This window comes from Oncorhynchus tshawytscha, linkage group LG02, assembly GCF_018296145.1.
Source record: "Oncorhynchus tshawytscha isolate Ot180627B linkage group LG02, Otsh_v2.0, whole genome shotgun sequence".
Lineage (NCBI taxonomy): Eukaryota > Metazoa > Chordata > Actinopteri > Salmoniformes > Salmonidae > Oncorhynchus > Oncorhynchus tshawytscha.
In genome coordinates, this window is record NC_056430.1 from 62080758 (window position 1) to 62102308 (window position 21551).

At 42.8% G+C, this 21551-nt stretch overlaps 1 protein-coding gene across 2 annotated transcripts; it reads right to left on the reverse strand.

Annotated features, from left to right (window-relative positions):
• Positions 1–570: 570 nt before the first annotated feature.
• On the reverse strand, positions 571–21383 carry commd1 (copper metabolism (Murr1) domain containing 1). 2 transcript variants are annotated; one of them, XM_024442337.2, is made up of 3 exons: positions 21177–21383; positions 20348–20634; positions 571–2054 (listed from the first exon to the last, which is right to left on the reverse strand). In XM_024442337.2, the coding sequence occupies exons 1-3, from the start codon at positions 21348–21350 to the stop codon at positions 2012–2014; spliced, it is 504 nt and encodes a 167-aa protein (XP_024298105.2). In that variant the 5' UTR covers positions 21351–21383; the 3' UTR covers positions 571–2011. The 2 variants fall into 2 exon arrangements, with proteins under 2 accessions (XP_024298105.2, XP_024298113.2); XM_024442345.2 differs by having other exon boundaries at positions 21188–21325.
• Between the last annotated feature and the right edge of the window lie 168 nt (positions 21384–21551).

The window sequence follows — 21551 nt, forward strand, 5'->3', positions numbered from 1 at the left end:
GGATTTCAAATCCGACTTTGGTTACTTAGTTGACGGCGAGAGGGTGTGAATGTACACCAGAAGACTAGTAGGGTAGAGGGACTACAGGTCAGCTCAGCTCACAGCAGATTAGTAAACCACAAAATCTTCCCGACCAGTTGGTCTCGTCACCGCCCCTTGTGACCACAATCATCATGCCAACACAACCGCATTAAAGTTGCCCCAAGATAAGGTGTGAAATCATCCTCCTATCACTTTACAAGGAGGGTGTGTCCTTATGTACATGGGTGTATCTGTCCTCTCAGACCCAGTCAGCTCCCTGTCAAAATGGTGGTGTCACACAAAGGGTGTGTATGAATCAACTTCCCCCACTTCATCAAAGCCTTGAGTGTCATTCTCTCCCCTGTCAGGAAGCCAGCCACCCCTCCTTACTTCAGAGGCAACAGTGCCAGTCCGTGCAAGTCGGCTTGGTTGTCAAACAGTAATGCTATAGCTACCGTCCAGACTTTGAACAGGGAGAATCGTAGAGGAAAAGATACTGAGGAGACTTCTGGTTCTTGGAATGCAGACGACACAAAAAGAAGTGTGGGAGTCCTTTAACTTTGGTTTATTCATTACAAAGACAACATGAAAAGCAGGCTTTGATACATTTTTGTTACGGTTTAATATTTTTTTTTAACACCTGATCCAAAGTGTGGGTTGATATCCCATTCTGCAAATGGGGGTAACAAGATGACATGGACCTTTCATTAGAGATGGGCGATATGGACAAATCACGATAAATTGACTGAATTATCACGATAACGACAAACTGAATACTGTGCACCAGTTACTTCTTTTGTATTACCCTTAAAACTACTACTTTGAATGTTGTAGCTATCGATTATCTAGTTAGAAATAGCGTATATTAGCAGACTTACTGATTTTCTTTAAACTACGCATTCCTCTAGTAAAGGCTACTTATCGTTAATATCAATATCAGTAAAATGTTAGAGAATCATTTTTGGTTTATCGTCCCAGCTCTAACCTTTATTGTACAAATTCATCTTTATGACATCACTATGGATGAATAAATGTTCATTTTTTTCTCTTCTATGATCACTGACAGTTCAAAGGACCAGATTACTTTCCATCATTTTGCTTTTCAACAATCAAAAGTCTTTCCAATCAATACAAAATAAGTGAGACAAGAAAATATGGATATTTAAGACATTGGGCCAATTGGGACAGCATGTGGGTCTGTCCAGGAGGGTGCAACCATACAACATATTCAGATCATTATTTTGCATGTACAACAGATAGGCTTGTCTGTCATGTAGAATAGCAAATCTTGTCAGTTCTATTTCTACTTGCAATGTTGTGAATGTCTCACCTCACTGAACAGCCTACACCCCTGGCCTGTGCCCAGTACGGAAAGTTCAGACCAGGTCAGGCAGCCGGAATGTTGAGGGGCTAGAAATAGTGTGGGAAGAAGCAGTTCCTTTGGGAACAACGATATCGTACAAGTTGTCTGCCCAACATTAAGCAAGGGGATGTTAGGTTTACTAGGCTTAAACTGAAATATCAATGTATCACTGTCTGGAATGGCAACGGGTATGTACAAAATGGACATTGCACTAATTGTAAATCAAGCATAACAGTACTGTATGTTCTGTACGTGAAAAGAAGTCTTCCATCCCGGCCACAAAACAAAACAGCAGGTTCTCTCTAGCATTGATAGAACAATATCCCATTTGTTAGACTCAACAGATAGGACTTACTGTAAGAAATGAACTAGCCAGTGTGTCCAGTAAATAAGGTATAAAGATACATCTATAATGCATAGTTTTCCTGTCTGCTACCTGGCAGGCTAATGTTTTCTGTCCAAGTCATAGAATGAAAAGAAATGACAGGAAAAGACTGGAAACCACTTATTGTTTTTATAGAACGGGGACGTTTCTTTCCTATTTCACACAGAAATGTAGACCCTAGCTGCGGTGTACGATGGCGTCGATGCCCTCCTGGATCTCTGCCATCTTCTTCAACACCTGGTTCACCTTCGCCTCGTCAAACTCCAGACACACAAAGTCTGAATCCTGGAAGGAAAACGAGAACGGAGAAGAGGGAAAGGAGTGGGGGAAGGAAGGCAAAGGGAAAATAGGGACAGTATATTAAGACCAAGACAGCAGGCAGAGCCTACTTCATGGATGATGGGTTGAGGGATGTAGCTCAACTGACGAGACATCAGAAACATTGTGATAACAGGAACCTTTACTCACATCAAGTCCTATTTTAAGGTCCAAGCTCTCAGCCACATAAAGCAGGAGCAAAGGTCAGATTAGGAAACTCCTATAAACATCCACTGTATGACATCATAGAGCTGAAAGAACTAGACTTTGTTATGAAGTGGTGCTATAGATGGAACCTGAGATCTAAGCCAGTTTGACATCTGTTGAGCCTTTTAAAAGCATATTTCAACACTGTGCTACAGGAAGAGGTGTGTTTGAAAATGGGGTCAGAAAGTTAACAGAAAAGAGAAGCCTAGAACCAGGATGTGGTCCAGACACATTCAGTTAGGACCAAACACTTGTTCCTTCTCTTTCCAACGGACAACAAACTAAAAAGGACTAATGGAAATAAAACACATTTCTTTTTATGACGGTTTATAAAGGATGCTTATTCAAGAAAGTTATTTTTAATGTGTTACCAAGAAACTAATACAGTGGACAATGATTTCAGAAGACTGTTGTAAGTGGTGCGTGCGGTAGATGACCTAGGAGGTACAGCTAGTGTTAATTACTGACACAAATAAAAGGCAACAGTTGGCCTAAATATAGCGACACTTTGCCTGTAGCACAGTCATTTGAGTTTTCCCCATTTATAGAAGGGTCCCTAGAAACTCACTTTCATTCTCTCATGTCTCTGAGGCATTTCAAAAATAGCCTCCAATATCACTAGTGAGAATGTGACCTTTAACCAGCGTGCCATCAAAAGAGAGATGACGACAGGAACAGGGGATGAAGGACAAATGAGGGAAAAGGAGGAGAAGACCTAAAAAACAACAACAGCTGACTGTCCAAGGACATCCATACCCTTTGAAGAGCTACTTTTGAGTCTTAACATGTTGTTTTGTGGCATCATGTTTAACTCATAAGGGTCACAGATATGACTAGAATATGGAAGCTGATCCCAGAACAGTGACGTAAAGCCAGGAGAGCAACTATAGCACCTGCTTTTAAAAGAAAAAATCCACCCCAAAAACTACATTTTGGTATGTTTCACTAGCCCATGGTTGATATAGTCCCAAAATGGGTTGTATGTCAGCAATCAAGTTTTCAAAATTATAACTTGCATCATAACGGCTGTATTTCAGTATTTTGAAAGTTAAACATCTTGAAATGTTGATTGCTGGCACGCAAAACATTTTGGGATACTTGAGTCAAGAGTATATTTTCAAATGAGTCGCAGCGTACACAGACCATGTGCAGATCGTGTGATTGGCTGATCTACTCATCAATTTCTATGATATGTAGCGTCTTCATTACATGCCACTGAAAAATGAATGAACGTCCCTGGGTGGCCACAATAGGACACAAGACCTTCCATCTGTCCATGTCTTTGTTAGTCTGTTTGTTCCCGAGAGTGCACATCACTACACAAAGGCCCTATCACCTCTCTTAAATGAACGGTTGCCTGGTTACTGGCTACCGCTGCCTTATTTCTTTCCGCAGTCATTTGTTTGTTTGAAGCACAGGGTTTGAAGCGTGTCTGTTGCCTGGGACGATTCAGTGTTAATTTCGGGTTGGCGAGAGAAAGGACGCTCTTGAAGCTATCTGTCCACCTCGTATAACTCAGCTTAATGGAATGCTACTCGCATTGTTCAACTGTCACTCAACTCTATAAAACACAAACATTGTGGCTTAGTGAGTAGGACTTGATAAGTCAAGTTAAGATGCAGTTACTCTGTGTAATCTCCTTGCATAGACTGCATAGACTGAGAGGACAAAGCCCTGAACACCTATAATCATTTACTTTTATTATACTGCAAAACAATTACTGTACAAGTGCTCCTCATTAGCCTTAATACAGACTCCCGAGTGTTGCAGCGGTCTAAGGCACTGCATCTCAGTGCAAGAGGCATCACTACAATCCCTGTTTTGAATCCAGACTGAATCACATCCGGCCATGATTGGGAGTCCCATGGGGTGGCACACAATTAGCCCAGCATTGTCCAGGTTTGGCTAGGGTAGGCCGTCAATGTAAATAAGAATTTGTTCTTAACCGACTTGCCTAGTTAAATAAAAAGTAAAAAAAAAAAAAAGACCATTCATTTACTGTTTAGCCTACTAAATGGTCAACTAAGTACCATGAGGCACACCTCAAGCCTAATCTTCCTCTACTGACACTGAGGGGCAGTGTTTTTACAGCTAATGCCGGTTTGCCCGAGGCTGATGCCGTGCAGGTGTTTGTACACATGCATATACACACACTCAGTCAAATAAACGCATACAAGAACACACACACACGCACACATTCATGCAATAGTGCCAGACATAAACACAAACATATACAGTTGGCATTGCTGTTATGATTTTAGTTGTCCTTGATGTCCTTTGTTTTTTGGTTTTTCCTTGTTTGCTGTTTTCTTCTGTCTTTTTCCTCTTTAGTTCATTTTCTAGGTTGTTGGTGCATGGGAGGTTCTTGGGGATGGGGAATGGAATGTATTGGGGGGGATCTGTGGGGGGGAATCTTGGAGGGTTCGGGTTCATGTTTTTTTGGCCTGGTGGGAGATCTGTCAACGTGCCCTTGAGCAGGGCATTAACCCTGGATGTGTGTGTCACTCTGAATGGGAGTCAGGTGGATGACTGGTGTGGTGTAGTTGTTGAGCAGCTTCACTGCAAGTATATCGTATGTTTTGGATATTCAGTCAAAAAAATAAAACCTTCCTCTCCTCTGAGGTGAAAAAAGGTAGTAAATTCACCACAGTGACAGCAACTTAATTTATGAATAACTCCTCTCATACAACAGCACTGTAGAGACTTCAACTAAGTCTTGTCTTCAAGGGCGTGCTGCTCTGCTGGCCTCATTCTCAGTACCAGGGGAGTGGCAGACAAGAGATCTGAGGGAAATGGGAGCCCCAGCAGCAGGGGCGCCGTATGGGGGGGATGGGGGGGGGAATAGTGGCGCCTGTGACTGAAAATTAGAACTTTAGGTTAATATTTTTTTTGTACATATCATTAATATAATATTTCTTTTACAATGTACTAATAAAACGGTTTCTTTTTCTTTTCTTGTTTTTGGCAAAAAAGTAAACATCCGGAGAGCCTCCGTATTGCACAACCCCCCCATATATATTTACATCTAATGGTTCGGTCCTGCCCCCAAACCAGGTGCGAACGGTACTTGCTAGCAGTGAATTGCGAGTGAGGAGTACCGGTGGAGCATCAGGTCTCAGCTTCCTATAGACAAATCAGGCTTCCAAAAACGAAAGGAAAGAAAGACAGGAGAGAGAAAATAAAGGACGACAGTATGTCACCCAATCACAAAGGAAGGTGGGTGTAGTCTGTGAGTGGTGGGAATTAACCTGTTCGCTTAGTCCATAGCCTACTTTTTGCTCCCCTAACATTAGTTACTTAATATCTAAACAGAACATTTCCTTCCTCTTTCAGCCGACATTTAAATCAATGCAATACCAAATCAGTTGTCCCAGCCCCTGCCTGGTGCCAGGCTCAGATGCAGCATCAGACTCAGCAGGCCTGTCAAACCCATCCCCCTGAACCAGCCCTACTCCCAAATGAAGAAGGACGTGAGCAGCATTGTGTTAAATAATTGCAGGTACTGCTAGGCATTGAGGACAGGAATGTGATTGTCCAGTCAGGAAAAATCTCACTTGACACAGAGGCAGCCAAAATCAGAGCCTTTAAAGGAAGAGATCCAGGCTCATATATATATACATACAGTGCCTTGCGAAAGTATTTGGCCCCCTTGAACTTTGCGACCTTTTGCCACATTTCAGGCAAAAGAACTGGAAAGAACTGAAAACTGGAAAGAACTGAAAACTGCTGTTCACAAATGCTTTCCATCCAACCTCACTGAGCTCGAGGTGTTTTGCAAGGAGGAATGGGAAAAAATGTCAGTCTCTCGATGTGCAAAACTGATAGAGACATACCCCAAGCGACTTACAACTGTAATCGCAGCAAAAGGTGGCGCTACAAAGTATTAACTTAAGGGGGCTGAATAATTTTGCAAGCCCAATTTTTCAGTTTTTGATTGGTTAAAAAAGTTTGAAATATCCAATAAATGTCGTTCCACTTCATGATTGTGTCCCACTTGTTGTTGATTCTTCACAAAAAAATACAGTTTTATATCTTTATGTTTGAAGCCTGAAATGTGGCAAAAGGTCGCAAAGTTCAAGGGGGCCGAATACTTTCGCAAGGCACTGCATATAGATATATATATATATACACACACACACACACAGAAGTTAGTCAGTTAAGAACAAATAATTGCATAGTTAATCGCAAGTCAGTTAAGAACACATTTTTATTTACAATGATGGCTGAAAGACAGATTTTTACCTTGTCAGGTCAGGGATTTGATCTAGCAACCTTTCTGTTACTGGCCCAACGCTCTAACCAGTAGGCTACCTGCCACCCCTAAAGATGATGGGAGTCTCTCCTGTCTGAGGCAACACTGATTGCTACGCAAATGGACGTTGCACCTCAATTTAGCAAGAAACACAGCCGCCAGAGGATAGGAAGAGATTCCATGATGAGACCTCAAGAAGAGACAGCTCAGAACAGTGCAGCAATGGTGTTTCAGAACAGTTTTTTTTTACTGCCATGGACATCACCATAAGTGACTTGGACACTAGGTTTCACACCACTGCAAAAATTGTAGAATCATTTTCTGTAGTTCTGAAAGTTGGGCAGATTAGTGAGGATAAAGTCCCTTCTGTGTGCCAATCACTGATCATGAAGCACCACCATCAGGCCTTTTCATTTCCATTTTGTTTTCCCATTTCCACTTCTACAGCTGCTTATTTTCTAGTTGGTATGTATACTTAGTTCAAAAATCTGCTGCTGATTTTATTATTTTGTTTGTTATATCATTCTATAGATAATGTAGAGGTTCATGTTTATTTAAGTTATATTTATTTTAAGTCATTCATTAATGTTAAAATAATTTTCCATTCAATAATCTTACCATTAAAATGACATTTAGACTGTAAAAGATGGCCTTCAGCACATTTCTTATAGAGGGTATTAGTCTTGCATCAAATAGTGAATTCCACTGTATGCAGAATGTTGCATGCATGTCTGCACAGTGTTATATTTTCAGAGCTCACTGTCAGTAAATATTGGACTACAAGAGAGTTGCAAGGCTGCAAAGGTAGAATTATTTAAATCTTTGAGTGGGTTGATTGGGTTCTGGAGGTGTGTGGTTACAGCAATTGCGCAGGGTTGGTGTGGCCTGTGGTGGTGGGGCCCAAAGTGATATCTTTTCATGGGACCCAAAATCCCTGCCCAGCAGTGCCATTGGCAATGAAGCAGGCCAGCCCCAACTGCCTCAGACACCAGAGCAACTGCTGACACCAGTTGCACCGGCAACCGATCACCTGTACATGTTCTCAATAGGCTTGACCGCACAGTGACCCACATCCACACAGTGCCACATGCCCATTCGGGCTGGACATGACAAAAAACACAGGTAACCAGGGCTGTATATTCATTAGTGCACAACGCAGCAAAAGTTTTGCAACAAAAACAAGCATTTCTTATTGGAAAATTAAGGTAGGTCCTGTTTGGTTACTAGTGAAGATATTACTGATACTGTATATTGAATGATAAGTGTTTACCCTGGTTGGTTAAGTAAACTACCGTTCAAAAGTTTGGGGTCACTTAGAAATTTCCTTGTTTTTGAAAGAAAAGCAAAAAAAATTGTCCATTAAAATAACATCAAATTGATCAGAAATACAGTGTAGATGTTTGTTGTAAATTACTATTGTAGCTGGAAATGGCAGAATTTTTTATGGAATTTGCATAGGCTTAAAGAGGACTGTAATAGCATTGAATAGTCCCCGAGATATGCAACTGTTCAGGGAAGTCAGGAACCAATACACACAGTCAGTCAGGAAAGCAAAGGCCAGCTTTTTCAAGCAGAAATTTGCATCCTGTAGCTCTAACTCCAAAAAGTTCTGGAACACTGTAAAGTCCATGGAGAACAAGAGCACCTCCTCCCAGCTACCCACTGCACTGAGGCTAGGTAACACGGTCACCACCGATAAATCCGTGATAATCGAAAACTTCAACAAGCATTTCTCAACGGCTGGCCATGCCTCCCCCCCGCAGCTACTCCTTTACCCAAATCCAGATAGCAGTTCTGAAAGAGCTGCAAAACCTTGACAATCTGGACCCTCTATTTCTGAAACTGTCCGCCGCCATTGTCGCAACCCCTATTACCAGCCTGTTCAACCTCTCCTTCATATCATCTGAGATCCCCAAGGATTGGAAAGCTGCCGCGGAAGAGGGGGAGACACCCTGGACCCAAACTGTTACAGACCTATATCCATCCTGCCCTGCCTATCTAAGGTCTTCGAAAGCCAAGTCAACAAACAGATCACTGACCATCTCGAATCCCACCGTACCTTCTCCGCTGTGCAATCCGGTTTCCGAGCTGGTCACGGGTGCACCTCAGCCACGCTCAAGGTACTAAACGATATCATAACCGCCATCGATAAAAGACTACTTTGCAGACAGAGTTCAGTAGGTCAAATCGGAGGGCATGTTGTCCGGTCCTCTGGCAGTCTATGTGGGTACCACAGGGTTCAATTCTCGGGCCGACTCTTTTCTCTGTATATATCAATGATGTTGCTCTTGCTGCGGGCGATTCCCTGATCCACCTCTACGCAGACGACACCATTCTGTATACTTCTGGCCCTTCCTTGGACACTGTGCTATCTAACCTCCAAACAAGCTTCAATGCCATACAACACTCCTTCCCGTGGCCTCCAAATGCTCTTAAACGCTAGTAAAACCCAATGCATGCTTTTCAACCGTTCGCTGCCTGCACCCGCACGCCCGACTAGCATCACCACCCTGGATGGTTCCGACCTAGAATGTGGACATCTATAAGTACCTAGGTGTCTGGCTAGACTGCAAACTCTCCTTCCAGACTCATATCAAACATCTCCAAAACAAAATCAAATCTAGAGTCGGCTTTCTATTTCGCAACAAAGCCTCCTTCACTCACGCCGGCAAACTTACCCTAGTAAAACGGACTATCCTACCGATCCTCGACTTCGGCGATGTCATCTACAAAATAGCTTCCAATACTCTACTTAGCAAACTGGATGCAGTTTATCACAGTGCCATCCGTTTTGTTACTAAAGCACCTTATACCACCCACCACTGTATGCTCTAGTCGGCTGGCCCTCGCTACATGTTCGCCGTCCAGACCCACTGGCTCCAGGTCATCTACAAGTCTATGCTAAGTAAAGCTCTGACTTATCTCAGTTCACTGGTCACGATGGCAACACCCATCCGTAGCACGCGCTCAAGCAGGTGTAGGTCACTGATCATCCAATAATTTTGCACGCCCAATTTTTCAGTTTTTGATTTGTTAAAAAAGTTTGAAATATCCAATAAATGTCGTTCCACTTCATGATTGTGTCCCACTTGTTGTTGATTCTTCACAAAAAAATACAGTTTTATATCTTTATGTTTGAAGCCTGAAATGTGGCAAAAGTTCGCAAAGTTCAAGGGGGCCGAATACTTTCGCAAGGCACTGTAGTTGGGTGTGCTATTTACATATTGGCTGTGTACAGGCACAGTAATCGGTAACCTGCTCTGACAGCTGATGCTTGAAGTTAGTGAGGGAGATATAAGGCTCTAGTGATTTTTGCAATTCGTTCCAGTCATTGGCAGCAGAGAACTGTAAGGAAAGACGGCCAAAGTAAGTGTTGGCTTTGGGGATGACCAGTGAAATATACCTGCTGGAGCGCATGCTACAGTTGGGTGTTGCTATGGTGACCAGTGAGCTGAGATAAGGCGGGGCTTTACATATCAAAGACTTATAGATGACCTGGAGCCAGTGGGTTTGGCGACGAATATGTAGTGAGGGCCAGCCGATGAGAGCATACAGATCGCAGTGGTGGGTAGTATATGGCGCTTTGGTGACAAAACAGATGGCACTGTGATGGACTACATCCAGCTTGCTGAGTAGTGTTGGGGCCATTTTGTAAATGACATCGCCGAAGTCAAGGATCGGTAGGATAGTCAGTTTTACGAGGGTATGTTTGGCAGCATGAGTGAAGGAGGCTTTGTTGCGAAATAGGAAGCCGATTCTAGATCTGATTTTGGATTGGAGATGCTTAATGTGAGTCTGGAAGGAGAGTTTACAGTCTAACCAGACACCTAGGTATTTGTAGTTGTCCACAAGTCAGAACTGTCCAGAGTAGTGATGCTAGTCGGGCGGGTTCAGGAAACAAATCGGTTGAAGAGCATGCATTAAGTTTTACTAGCATTTAAAAGCAGTTGGAGGCCACAGAAGGAGTGTTGTAAGGTATTGTGTTGTAAGCGCATTTGGAGGTTTGTTAACACAGTGTCCAAAGAAGGGCCAGATGTATACAGAATGGTGTCGTCTGCGTTGAGGTGGATCAGAGAATCACCAGCAGCAAGAGCGACATCATTGATATATACAGAGAAAAGAGTCGGCCCGAGAATTGAACCCTGTGGTACCCCCATAGAGACTGCCAGAGGTCCGGACAACATGCCCTCCGATTTGACACACTGAACTCTGTCTGAGAAGTAGTTGGTGAACCAGGCGAGGCAGTCATTTGAGAAACCAAGGGTATTGAGTTTGCCAATAAGAATGCAGTGAATGACAAAGTCGAAAGCCTTGGCCAGGTTGATGAAGACAGCTGCACAATACTGTCTTTTATCGATGGCGGTTATGATATCGTTTAGGACCTTGATCGTGCCTGAGGTGTGCCCATGACCAGTTCGGAAACCAGATTGCATAGTGGAGAAGGTACGGTGGGATTCGAAATGGTCGGTGATCTGTTTGTTAACTTGGATTTTGAAGATTTTAGAAAGGCAGGGCAGGATGGATAAAGGTCTATAACAGATAGGGTCTAGAGTGTCTCCCCCTTTGAAGAGGGGGATGACCATGACAGCTTTCCAATCTTTGGGGATCTCAGACGATACGAAAGAGAGGTTGAACAGGCTAGTAATAGGGGTTGCAACAATTTCGGTGGATAATTTTAGAAAGAGAGGGTCCAGATTGTCTAGCCCAGCTGATTTGTAGGGATCAAGATTTTGCAGCTCTTTCAGAACATTTGGGTGAAGGAGAAGCAGGGGGGCTTGGGCAAGTTGCTGCCGGGGTAGGTTCTTATTGAAATGATTGATTATCAAGGATTATCAGTTGTGACAGTGTTTCCTAGCCTCAGTGCAGTGGGCAGCTGGGAGGAGGTGCTCTTATTCTCCATGGACTTTAGTGTCCCAAAACTTTTTTGAATTAGTGCTACTGGATGCGAATTTCTGTTTGAAAAAGCTAGCCTTAGCTTTCCTAACTAACTGGGTATATTGGTTCCTGACTTCCCTGAAAAGTTGCATATTGCGGGGGCTATTCGATGCTAATGAAGAATAACCACAGGATGTTTTTGTGCTGGTCAAGGACAGTCAAGTCTGGGGTGAACCAAGGGCTGTATCTGTTCTTAGTTCTACATTTTTTGAACCGGGCATGCTTATTTAAGATGGCGTGGAAAGCAGTTAAAGAGAAACCAGGTATCCTCTACTGACGGGATGAGGTCAATATCCTTCCAGGATTCTCGGGCCAGGTCGATAAGAAAGGCCTGCTCGCTGAAGTGTTTTAGGGAGCGTGTGACAATGATGAGGGGTGGTATTTTGACCGCGGACCCATTACACACGCAGGCAATGAGGCAGTGATTGCTGAGATCCTGGTTGAAGACAGCAGAGGTGCATTTAGAAGGCAAGTTGGTCAGGATGATGTCTAAGACGGTGCCCATGGTTACAGATTTAGGGTTGTACCTGGTAGGTTCCTTAATAATTTGTGTGAGATTGAGGGAATCTAGCTTAGATCCCAGTTTAGGTCACGTAACAGTACGAACCGTGAAGATATGTGAATTGATCCCCCCCATCATCTATGGTGTAAGCTCGAATTGTTTGGGCACAGACTTGGATAGTATGACAGAACTCTGCAGGCTAACTCCACCTCCTTTGGCTGTTCTATTTCTTTGGAAGCTGTTATAGTTAGGGATGGAAATGTCAGGATCTTTGTTGGCCTTCCTAAGGCATGATTCAGACACAGCAATGACATCAGAGTTGGCGGAGTGTTCTAAAGCAGTGAATAAAACAAACTTAGGGAGGAGGCTTCTGATGTTAACATGCATGAAACAAAGGCTTTTACGGTTACAGAAGTCAACAAATGAGAGTGCATGGGGAATGGGAGTGGTGCTGGGGGCTACAGGGCCTGGGTTAACCTCTACATCACCATAGGAACAGAGGAGGAGTAGGATAAGGGTACGGCTATCAGAACTGGTTGTGTAGTACGTTTGGAACAGAGTCAAAGGAGCAGATTTCTGGGCGCGGAAGAATAGTTAAGTGATAATGTACAGACAAGGGTACGGTAGGATGTGAGTACAGTGGAGGTAAACCTAGGCATTAAGTGACGATGAGAGGTTTTGTCTCTAGAGGCACCATTTAAGCCAGGTGAGGTCACTGCATGTGTGGGAGGTGGAACAAAAGGGCTATCTAAGGCATATTGGGCAGGGCTAGGGGCTCTTCAGTGAAATAAGATAATCACTAACCAAAACAGCAATAGACAAAGCATATTAACATTGGGGAGTGGTATGTGTAGCCAAGTGATCATAGGGTCCAATGAGTAGCACTAGATAAGTCAGGGAGCCAATTCCGTAGTCGCTGCTACCCTAGGCGAGCTGGAGACACGGGGCTAGCAGATGGGCTTCCGGCAAAGTCGCAACGGAAGAGCCTGTTGAAACCACCTCGGACGGTTACGTCGGCAGACCAGCCGTGATGGATCGGCGGGGCTCCGTGTCGGCAGTAAAGGGTCCAGGCTAATTGGCAAAAGCGGTATTGTAGCCCAAGAATTGGCTGGTGGACCTCTTTGGCTAGCCGGGAGATGGGCCTAGCTCGAGGCTAGCTCCAGGCTAACTGGTGCTTGCTTCGGGACAGGGACGCTAGCCTGGAGTAGCCAGTCATTTACAACATGAATAATGTCTACACTGTATTTCTGATCAATTGGATGTTATTTCAAATGGACAAAAATGTGCTCATCTTGCAAAAATAAGGACATTTCTATGTAACCCCAAACTTTTGAATGATAGTGTATGTGCTGTTATGCTAGCCATGTGCGGAGGGAAAATGCATTGAGAATGAACTGTTGCAGACCATCGATGCACTCAGTGTTTTTGAGTTCTCTTTGAGGGAGCATTAACAGTATGCATGTGTTTATGTTTTGCCTACACACTGTTAACAGCACAAACTGAATGATATGCTTTATAGGCCTACACAGCATACCTCGCACAATTAACAGAGACAATGGTTTGCTAAACACTGACAGGCAACTAAAATGTGTAATACAAAAGGACTCATAGAAGACACTGAATACAAACTGTCATTTTAGACACACTCCAGGTCAACCGACAGACAACTGTAGTCCTATCCAATCTATCTTCCATCCCCATTGTGTGCATAACCAATAACCACCAACAACTCCTTAGGTCTGAATACAGTAGTTTCACAAGTTGGGCTGCGTCTCAAGGTCATGGCAATCTATTCTCTATATAGGTTGCACTATTCTTGAGGACCATAGGCTCTGATCAATAGTAGTGCACTATATAGGGCCATTTGGGATGCACACAGAGTTAGAATGCTGACTCACTGTTGGTACACCCATTCCTCTCTTCAGTATTGGAGACACCTACGAGTCTATATCGGATCTGTCATCATATATTAGAGAACTCATTTAATACACTCAAAGGGCCACGCTCAGGATCGTGCGGCACGCTAATGCATTTGTTTACTGGAAAAACAATAATATATGAGATAATGAGAGTGCTAGCCAAAACAGAGCTGGGGCCTATCGTGAGATATGATACCCCAACCTGGTCTCAGAGCATTTCTTATTATTCTCTATGTAAATCTGAGACACTCCATTTGGTATGATAGGGTACGTATTCATTTGTGGGTGTCCATCACCATTTCGTATGATATTTTACAAATTATAATTCGTATTGCGTTACGAATTTGTTAAATGTACAGTATGTAACAAATTTGCAAAACATATAACATGTTACGAATTACAGAAAGGTGGCTAACATTAGCTACCTGGCTCACGTTAGCTAGGCTGGGGGTTAGGGTTAAGTTTAGGAGTTGGGTTAATGGGTAGGGTAAGGGTTAATGTTCGATTTAGGGGAAGGGTTAGCTAATATGCTAAGTAGTTGCAAAGTAGCAAGTAGTTGAACAGTTGCTAATTAGCTAAAATTGTCCATGATGAACTCATAACCTTCGACTTGCTACACGTTCACGTTCTACGCCCATCCTACTTTCGTTTTTGCCTTCAGGAACCATCGGTCTTATGTATCCATACTAATTTGAGTGGGACGGATTTACATTTACTATGTTACGTCTAGTCTATGAGACCAGGCTGGATACCCTGGGAATACAAGTGTGCTCCCGTTACAACAAAACGGAAGAATGACGGGAGAGAAAACAAGCAGATATGTTTTTATTTAAGATTTCACTGTGCAGTCCTCTGAGAAATCACCTGTGTGGAGAAAATAATTGGTCATGCCTTCCATGTTTGCCAATGATTGACATGTAGGTAAACACATCGACATGTAAGAACAGTTATAAGCCAGCATCCTGAGAAAATAGGACAGGGAGACAATGTGTAATAAGCAATCGTCCTCCTCTACTTTCCATGTCTTGACTCTCCACCCTCCAATTAAAAGACACCTAATGTTACATGCCAGCTCTCATCTATAGTCAGGAATTGGAATGGTCTGAATACCTATCATATATCTTCACTTTCCTAACTCTTGAATTGGCACACACACAGAACAAACCTTCCCTTTTGACAAAAACAATTTGGTCATAGGGATTCAGTCAACATTCTTTCTGCCTGATGGCTGATATTGTTAGTGCATTATGTCTTTGACTTCACAAGGTAATGGAGGTTGGGTTCGGTCGCTGCTGGTAAAAGCTTGTCTTGTAAATCAAACATCAACTGGGAACTCCTCTCTTGATTCCACGGATCACTGGTGCAAAACACTGTCTGTCAAATGTAATGCACTTACAGTAGGAGAACTAAGGCTTAGGCTGTCATCCGGATGAAAAGTCAAGACCAACACTTGGATGGGCTTAGTTAATGCTGTTCAGTAGGACAAAACGTTTTACAATGGGAAAAACAAACGTGTGTTCTTATTGGACAAGATCCTGTAGCACCTCCATTTTGAAATGTTTCATAACGTTTCGTGCCTAAAGAACAGGAACGTGCTATATGAAATGTAAAGATGTGGAAACTACACCCTCATACAGCACGAAGAGACGGTTTACTACTGGAGCTCTGAGAATTCAATAGAATGTACAGCATGTACTGTGGTCATCTTCAAAGGGGAGAGCACAGCCATCAGTGGTGCTATTTACTTAGCTTCCCTCAGCTAAGTAAATAGATCCATTGAACAACTACTTTAGGGGATTTCCCCCAAAACCAACAGAATTAGTTTACTATTTCACAGCACCTGATAAACTGTCAGTTGCAGAGAATAGTATGTGTAGGTAGGATATAGGCTTTTTTTAAACCACAATCACTGGGCAAATAAATAAAGGGAAAGGGGGATACCTAGTCAGTTGTACAACTGAATGAGTCTTCCGCATTTAACCCAACCCCTCTGAATCAGAGATGTCCGGAGGGCTGCCTATCAACATCCATGTCTTCAGCGCCCGGGGAACAGTGGGTTGACTGCTTTGCTCAAAGGCAGAACGACAGATTTTTACCATGTCAGCTCAGGGATTCGATCCAGGAATCTTTTGGTTACTGACCCAATTACAAACTGTTACAGAACCAAATTGGCCTACTCATCAGAAAACCTATAGTGCATAATTCAGACTCGTGCTAATGTTTGTTTTATAGATGAGGGGTGACTAACCTGTAGAAAAATTGCATGTGACCGTGTTAATCTTACTCTACACAGACTACCAATGGTCTGTCAGCCTCCAGTTTTCATGCTGAAAATGTTACAACTGTGCTACTAGGTTACTAAGTGAAGTTATTGATTTATCACATTATTGTAAGAAGTACACGCACTGGAATTCTTGGTTAAAGTTCTCACGAATGAAATAGAGTCTCTCCCACTGCCAAATCAAAATGTCAACAGACCACTTCTATTCACCCTAGTAAAAATTATGTTTTCATAAATCGGCTTTGAATCTGTTTTAGTATCCATGAAAAGGCTCAATGCCTGTGGTTACAGCAAGGAAGTGATTGGGTCAGATTAGAGCATGTTTTTGATCCCAGATAAAAGCTGAAGCTCCATTGGGAACAGAGCAGACTCCACCCAGCCCATTATTAGGCTATTCCAAGTTTATTTAAATAGGTGGGAGCGGATGCTATGTTCCATTTTATCTCAAGTCTACAGGGAGCTCCCGATTCAGAGTAAATAGGCCTGTGTGTTGAATGAAAGTGGGCCACTCCGGTCCATTAGAAGATGAGACATGCAAAAGAAATAGGAAGCCATTTGAAATGTTGTCTTGATTGTATTCTGTATGGTTCATATACATTTTCCTGTTAAATTAGGTCATTTCTGTGCAATATTTCTGGGGGAACCCTTTTGGCTCTAGAGCACCCTCAGAAGCAAAAGTTCTGTATAGCCTTTTCAAGCAGTTGACTCTAGAGCAGGGGGGGGGCAATTCCAGTCCGAGGGCCTGATTAGTATCACAGTTTTGCCCCAGCTAACACACCTGACTCCAATAATCACCTAATCATGACCTTCAGTTTAGAATTACATTTGATTAATCAGCTGTGTTTGCTAGGGATGGGGAAAAAGTGACACCAATCAGGCCCTCAAGGACTGGAGCTGCCCACCCCGCTCTAGAAAATCAAGGCTATAGAAGCATTAGCGGGACAAACTAGCCCACCAACCAACCAACCATAGAATGGATGTAGCTCAGTCATGCAGATAAGATGTCGTCCTATAGCTGGAATAGACTGTTTGGTGCTTGGCCGTTTGTGATTAAGATGAGGAAAGGGGCGGGGCAAGCTGATCCCAGACCTGTCGATCCCAGAGGTCGACCGATTAATCGGAATGGCCGATTTCAAGTTTTCATAACAATCGGAAATCGGTATTTTTGGACGATGATTTTTTATTATTATTATTTTTTGGACACCTTTATTTAATCTTTATTTAACTAGGCAAGTCAGTTAAGAACACATTATTTTTAATGACGGCCTAGGAACGGTGGGTTAACTGCCTTGTTCAGGGGCAGAACGACAGATTTTTACCTTGTCAGCTCAGGAATTCAATCTTGCAACCTTACGGTTAACTAGTCCAACGCTCTAACCACCTGCCTCACGAGGAGCCTGCCGGTTACGCGAATGCAGTAAGAAGCCAAGGTAAGTTGCTAGCTAGCATTAAACTCAATCATAATCACTAGTTATAACTATACATGGTTGATGATATTACTAGTTTATCTAGCGTTGCATATAATCGATGCAGTGCGCATTCGCGAAAAAGGACTGTATTTGCTCCAACGTGTACCTAACCATAAACACCAATGCCTTTCTTAAAATCAATACACAGAAGTATATTTTTTTAAACCTGCATATTTAGTTAAAAGAAATTCATGTTAGCAGGCAATATTAACCAGGTGAAATTGTGTCATTGCATGCAGAGTCAGGGTATATGCAACAGTTTGGGCCGCCTGGCTCATTGAGAAATAATTTGCCAGAATTTTACGTAATTATAACATAACATTGAAGGTTGTGCAATGTAATAGGTATATTTAGACTGAGGGATGCCACCCGTTAGATAAAATACGGAACGGTTCCGTATTTCACTGAAAAAATAAACATCTTGTTTTCGAGATGATAGGTCATTAATATGGTCGAATCCGGAAACTAAGGCTCGCATTTCTGTGTATTATGTTATAATTAAGTCTGATTTGATAGAACAGACTGACTGAGTGACAGTAGGCACCAGCAGGCTCATAAGCATTCATTCAAACAGCACATTCGTGCGTTTTGCCAGCAGCTCTGCTGTTTATGACTTCAAGCCTATCAACTCCCGAGATTAGGCTGGTGTAACGATGTGATGTCAAATGGCTAGCTAGTTAGCGGGGTGCGCGCTAATAGCGTTTCAAACATCACTCGCTCTGAGACTTGGCGTAGAGGTTCCCCTTGCTCTGCATGGGTAACGCTACTTCGAGGGTGGCTGTTGTCGTTGTGTTCCTGGTTCGAGCCCAGGTAGGAACGAGGAGAGGTACGGAAGCTATACTCTTACACTGGCAATACTAAAGTGCCTATAAGAACATCCAATTGTCAAAGGTATATGAAATACAAATGGTATAGAGAGAAATAGTCCTATAAATACTATATTAACTGATTGTGGACTTCAGGAAACAGCAGAGGGAACACCTATATATAGTGGAGGGTAGCAAGTTTTAAGTTCCTCGGCATACAATATTTGGCATGATTCTATATATAGCTTATAGATACATAGGTTATAGATGGGATAAAGAAATAGGCCTAAGTCATTTACACCCTTCAAGTCATAGAGATTAAATTAAATGAAAGCCCACAGCATGGTAGGGATGATGCAAATTATCATACTTGTTTATAATGCACTGTGTTGTAATCAATCATGGATGTAATAATAATCAACTAAATATAGCTAGTGTGGCGGTTGGAAAACAAATCTGTAGGAGCAGAAAAAGCTCTAAAAACTGAATGTACTTTTCTTTTACGAATTGATACAATAATCATATTCCCTGGGACTGATGTGCCTACACTGCAATATAGTCTCACTTAAAGTACTAGGCCACCTCGTTTTCACATTCTAACAGTGTTGACCTTACATTTGGGCAATTCCCCAGTAACAGAGTGATGCTGAGACTCATCTTTCACACACAAACCGTCATTCTTTATGGTTTAACTTTGAAATCATTGGTTTTTGTTTGACATACATTTTAAAGTGAAAAATCAGATTCTCAGCATCACTGTTACCAGGGAATTGCCCATTGTCTTCTGGCTGGTGACGTCACTCCTACACAACGCTCGTCTGTCAACCGAACAGCAGGCAATATTGTTGCATTGTCTATCTGGCGTAAGACAATGCTTTTGGCACCTATAATTGTGAAATTTTTTGTTTCCTGGAACTCTCCCTGCTACTAATACCAAGAAGAGAAGATAATAGTAATGTCATCAGCTAATTCCAGACTAAAAGGATTGAAGCTAGAGCCAAGTCGCCATCTCAGCAGAGCCACAGAGATGCCAACTCTCCACAACAATGCTGGCCAATAACATGATAGGCAGAGGAAAAACTTTTTTAAAAAGGCACACACAGGGCCAGGCTTTTGGGATGACCAAAATGAACACCTTTGCAAAACAAATTATAGCGTGCCATTAAAAAGTCATACCAGCATTCTTAGATGTATTGTGAGATATTGGGTTACAGTGATGCTATTGAAATTACAGTATAGTCCCCAACCCTCAACTATATATGCGTCCCAAATGGCACTCCATTTCCTATATAGTTCACTACTTTTGACCAGGGCTCATAGGGCCAAAAGTAGTGTGCTACATTGGGAATAGGGTGTCATTTGGGACAGAACAATATGTTAGGTTGAGGACTAACAGGTGAGAGGCAGACTAGTACTGTATATGTGGCACTGGTATATCAGACACAACCATTTGAAACTATGACAATGTAATAAATATACTGCTAAAGCAGGAAAGAGGAAGGTGAGTACAAAGTCACTGATGTGTTCTGAATGACATGTACTCTTCAGCTTCCTCAGTTTGCATACTCCTACATTATATTGCCATTACATTTCGGTTGCCACCCCCCCCCGGTGGCCCAGGGGGATGGCAATTTCACTTTAAGACTAATTAGATGATGGTTTAAAATCAAAATGTGCTAACTCCACCCACCTGGGGCACATTATGGAACAAGTCCAGATGAGAAAGCCTGTTGATTTCCATAATGTACTATGTCTGAAAGCACAACTGGGGAATCAAAACATAACATTGGTCTAATTGTAAGCAGCCATGTAATGTGCTTGTACAGTCAGTGTGACTGGTATTTTAAAGAGTGGGCTTCTTGCGCCCCCCTCTTCCCACCCCCTCTCACCTCTCAGTCCTGCCCAGTTCCAGCTCCACCAGGGCCACGGGAATGTTAGCAGCACCCCCTCTGCTGGCTGAGGTCTGGAGGTCCACCCTCCAGGTGAGGCCCTTCAGGCCAGGCTCCCAGCGGCTCTGGCCCAGCAGGCTCTCCCTCACCCGGGCCCGGTGGCTCTTCCAGAACCGGGAGAGGGCGGCCGCCTGCTCGGCGCTCACACCCCCCGTGCCCTGCTTCCTGGTCTGGGCAGTCAGGAAGGCTTCCAGCTGGGCCTGATCCATGTTAGCAGTGGCGATAGACTGAGAGGGGGAGAAGAAAATAAGCAAATATTTGTTAGTCTAAGAAAGAGGTTGACGTTTTTCTAGTTGTATTATCTTGGCCTGGACAAGATAGAAATGTAGACAACTTCATCTTCACATCAAGGACATTGAAGGGAAACTTGACATGTGTTTACACAGGTGTTCTAGTGCTGCCATCTAGTGAGATGTAAATCTCAGCCTGTAGACAGACAAACTGATCTATCATTGAAAACCACTGTTGTCAACATGAATGAATCCACACACCCTATCCTAGCTATTTATTTACAAGGCCATTTGTACAGTATAGTACAAATTGAATTAACTGATTGAGCTGAAAGATTTGTTTTGGTAAGATTGTACAGACAGCTAAAGAAAGACAATAGAGAAACTGGTTTCAAGCATATGGGCTGCAGGACGATGTTGAGCATTTGAAACATGTATCTATTTGCTACCTATAGCGTATCCCTATAATAATGTAGCTTGTCAATCAACACGAGGGGAATCAGGTGAGAATGGTCTCAAAATGCAGAAGTTGGCAGTACCTTTAAAATACCTTTCATCTTTTCATGCATAGCGCGAAAGTCGTCCTGCGTTAAGTCTGGATAAAGTTCATTTTTCAAAAGTTCCTCTGTTATTTCAGCATTATTATAATACACTATTTGTGCTATTCCGTTCAGCAAACCGTTCAAAGATTTCGACGTTTCAACATCCGCCATGTTTTAGCCCCACTGGTCACGTGACTCCTGTTGTGTATGCCCGCTCATTGGCTGTGTTTCTCACCATACTCACGCACGTCAATCACTGATTGGCCTACATATCCAAGAAAACCCATCCATACACACACACACACACACACACACACCAATCATCGTTGAAAGCTACTTGAGGTTGATAAAATGTAGTGTTACATAATGAAA

Bases quoted from the DNA above. Each gene is read 5' to 3' on its own strand.
- commd1 (XM_024442337.2), bottom strand. From the start codon at position 21,350: ATGGCGGATGTTGAAACGTCGAAATCTTTGAACGGTTTGCTGAACGGA. The intron at 20,635-21,176 runs GTACTGCCAACT...TCCCCCTCTCAG, and splicing joins AGATGAAAGGTATTTTAAAG to TCTATCGCCACTGCTAACAT. The intron at 2,055-20,347 runs GTGAGAGGGGGT...TTTTCCTTCCAG, and splicing joins GAACTGGGCAGGACTGAGAG to GATTCAGACTTTGTGTGTCT.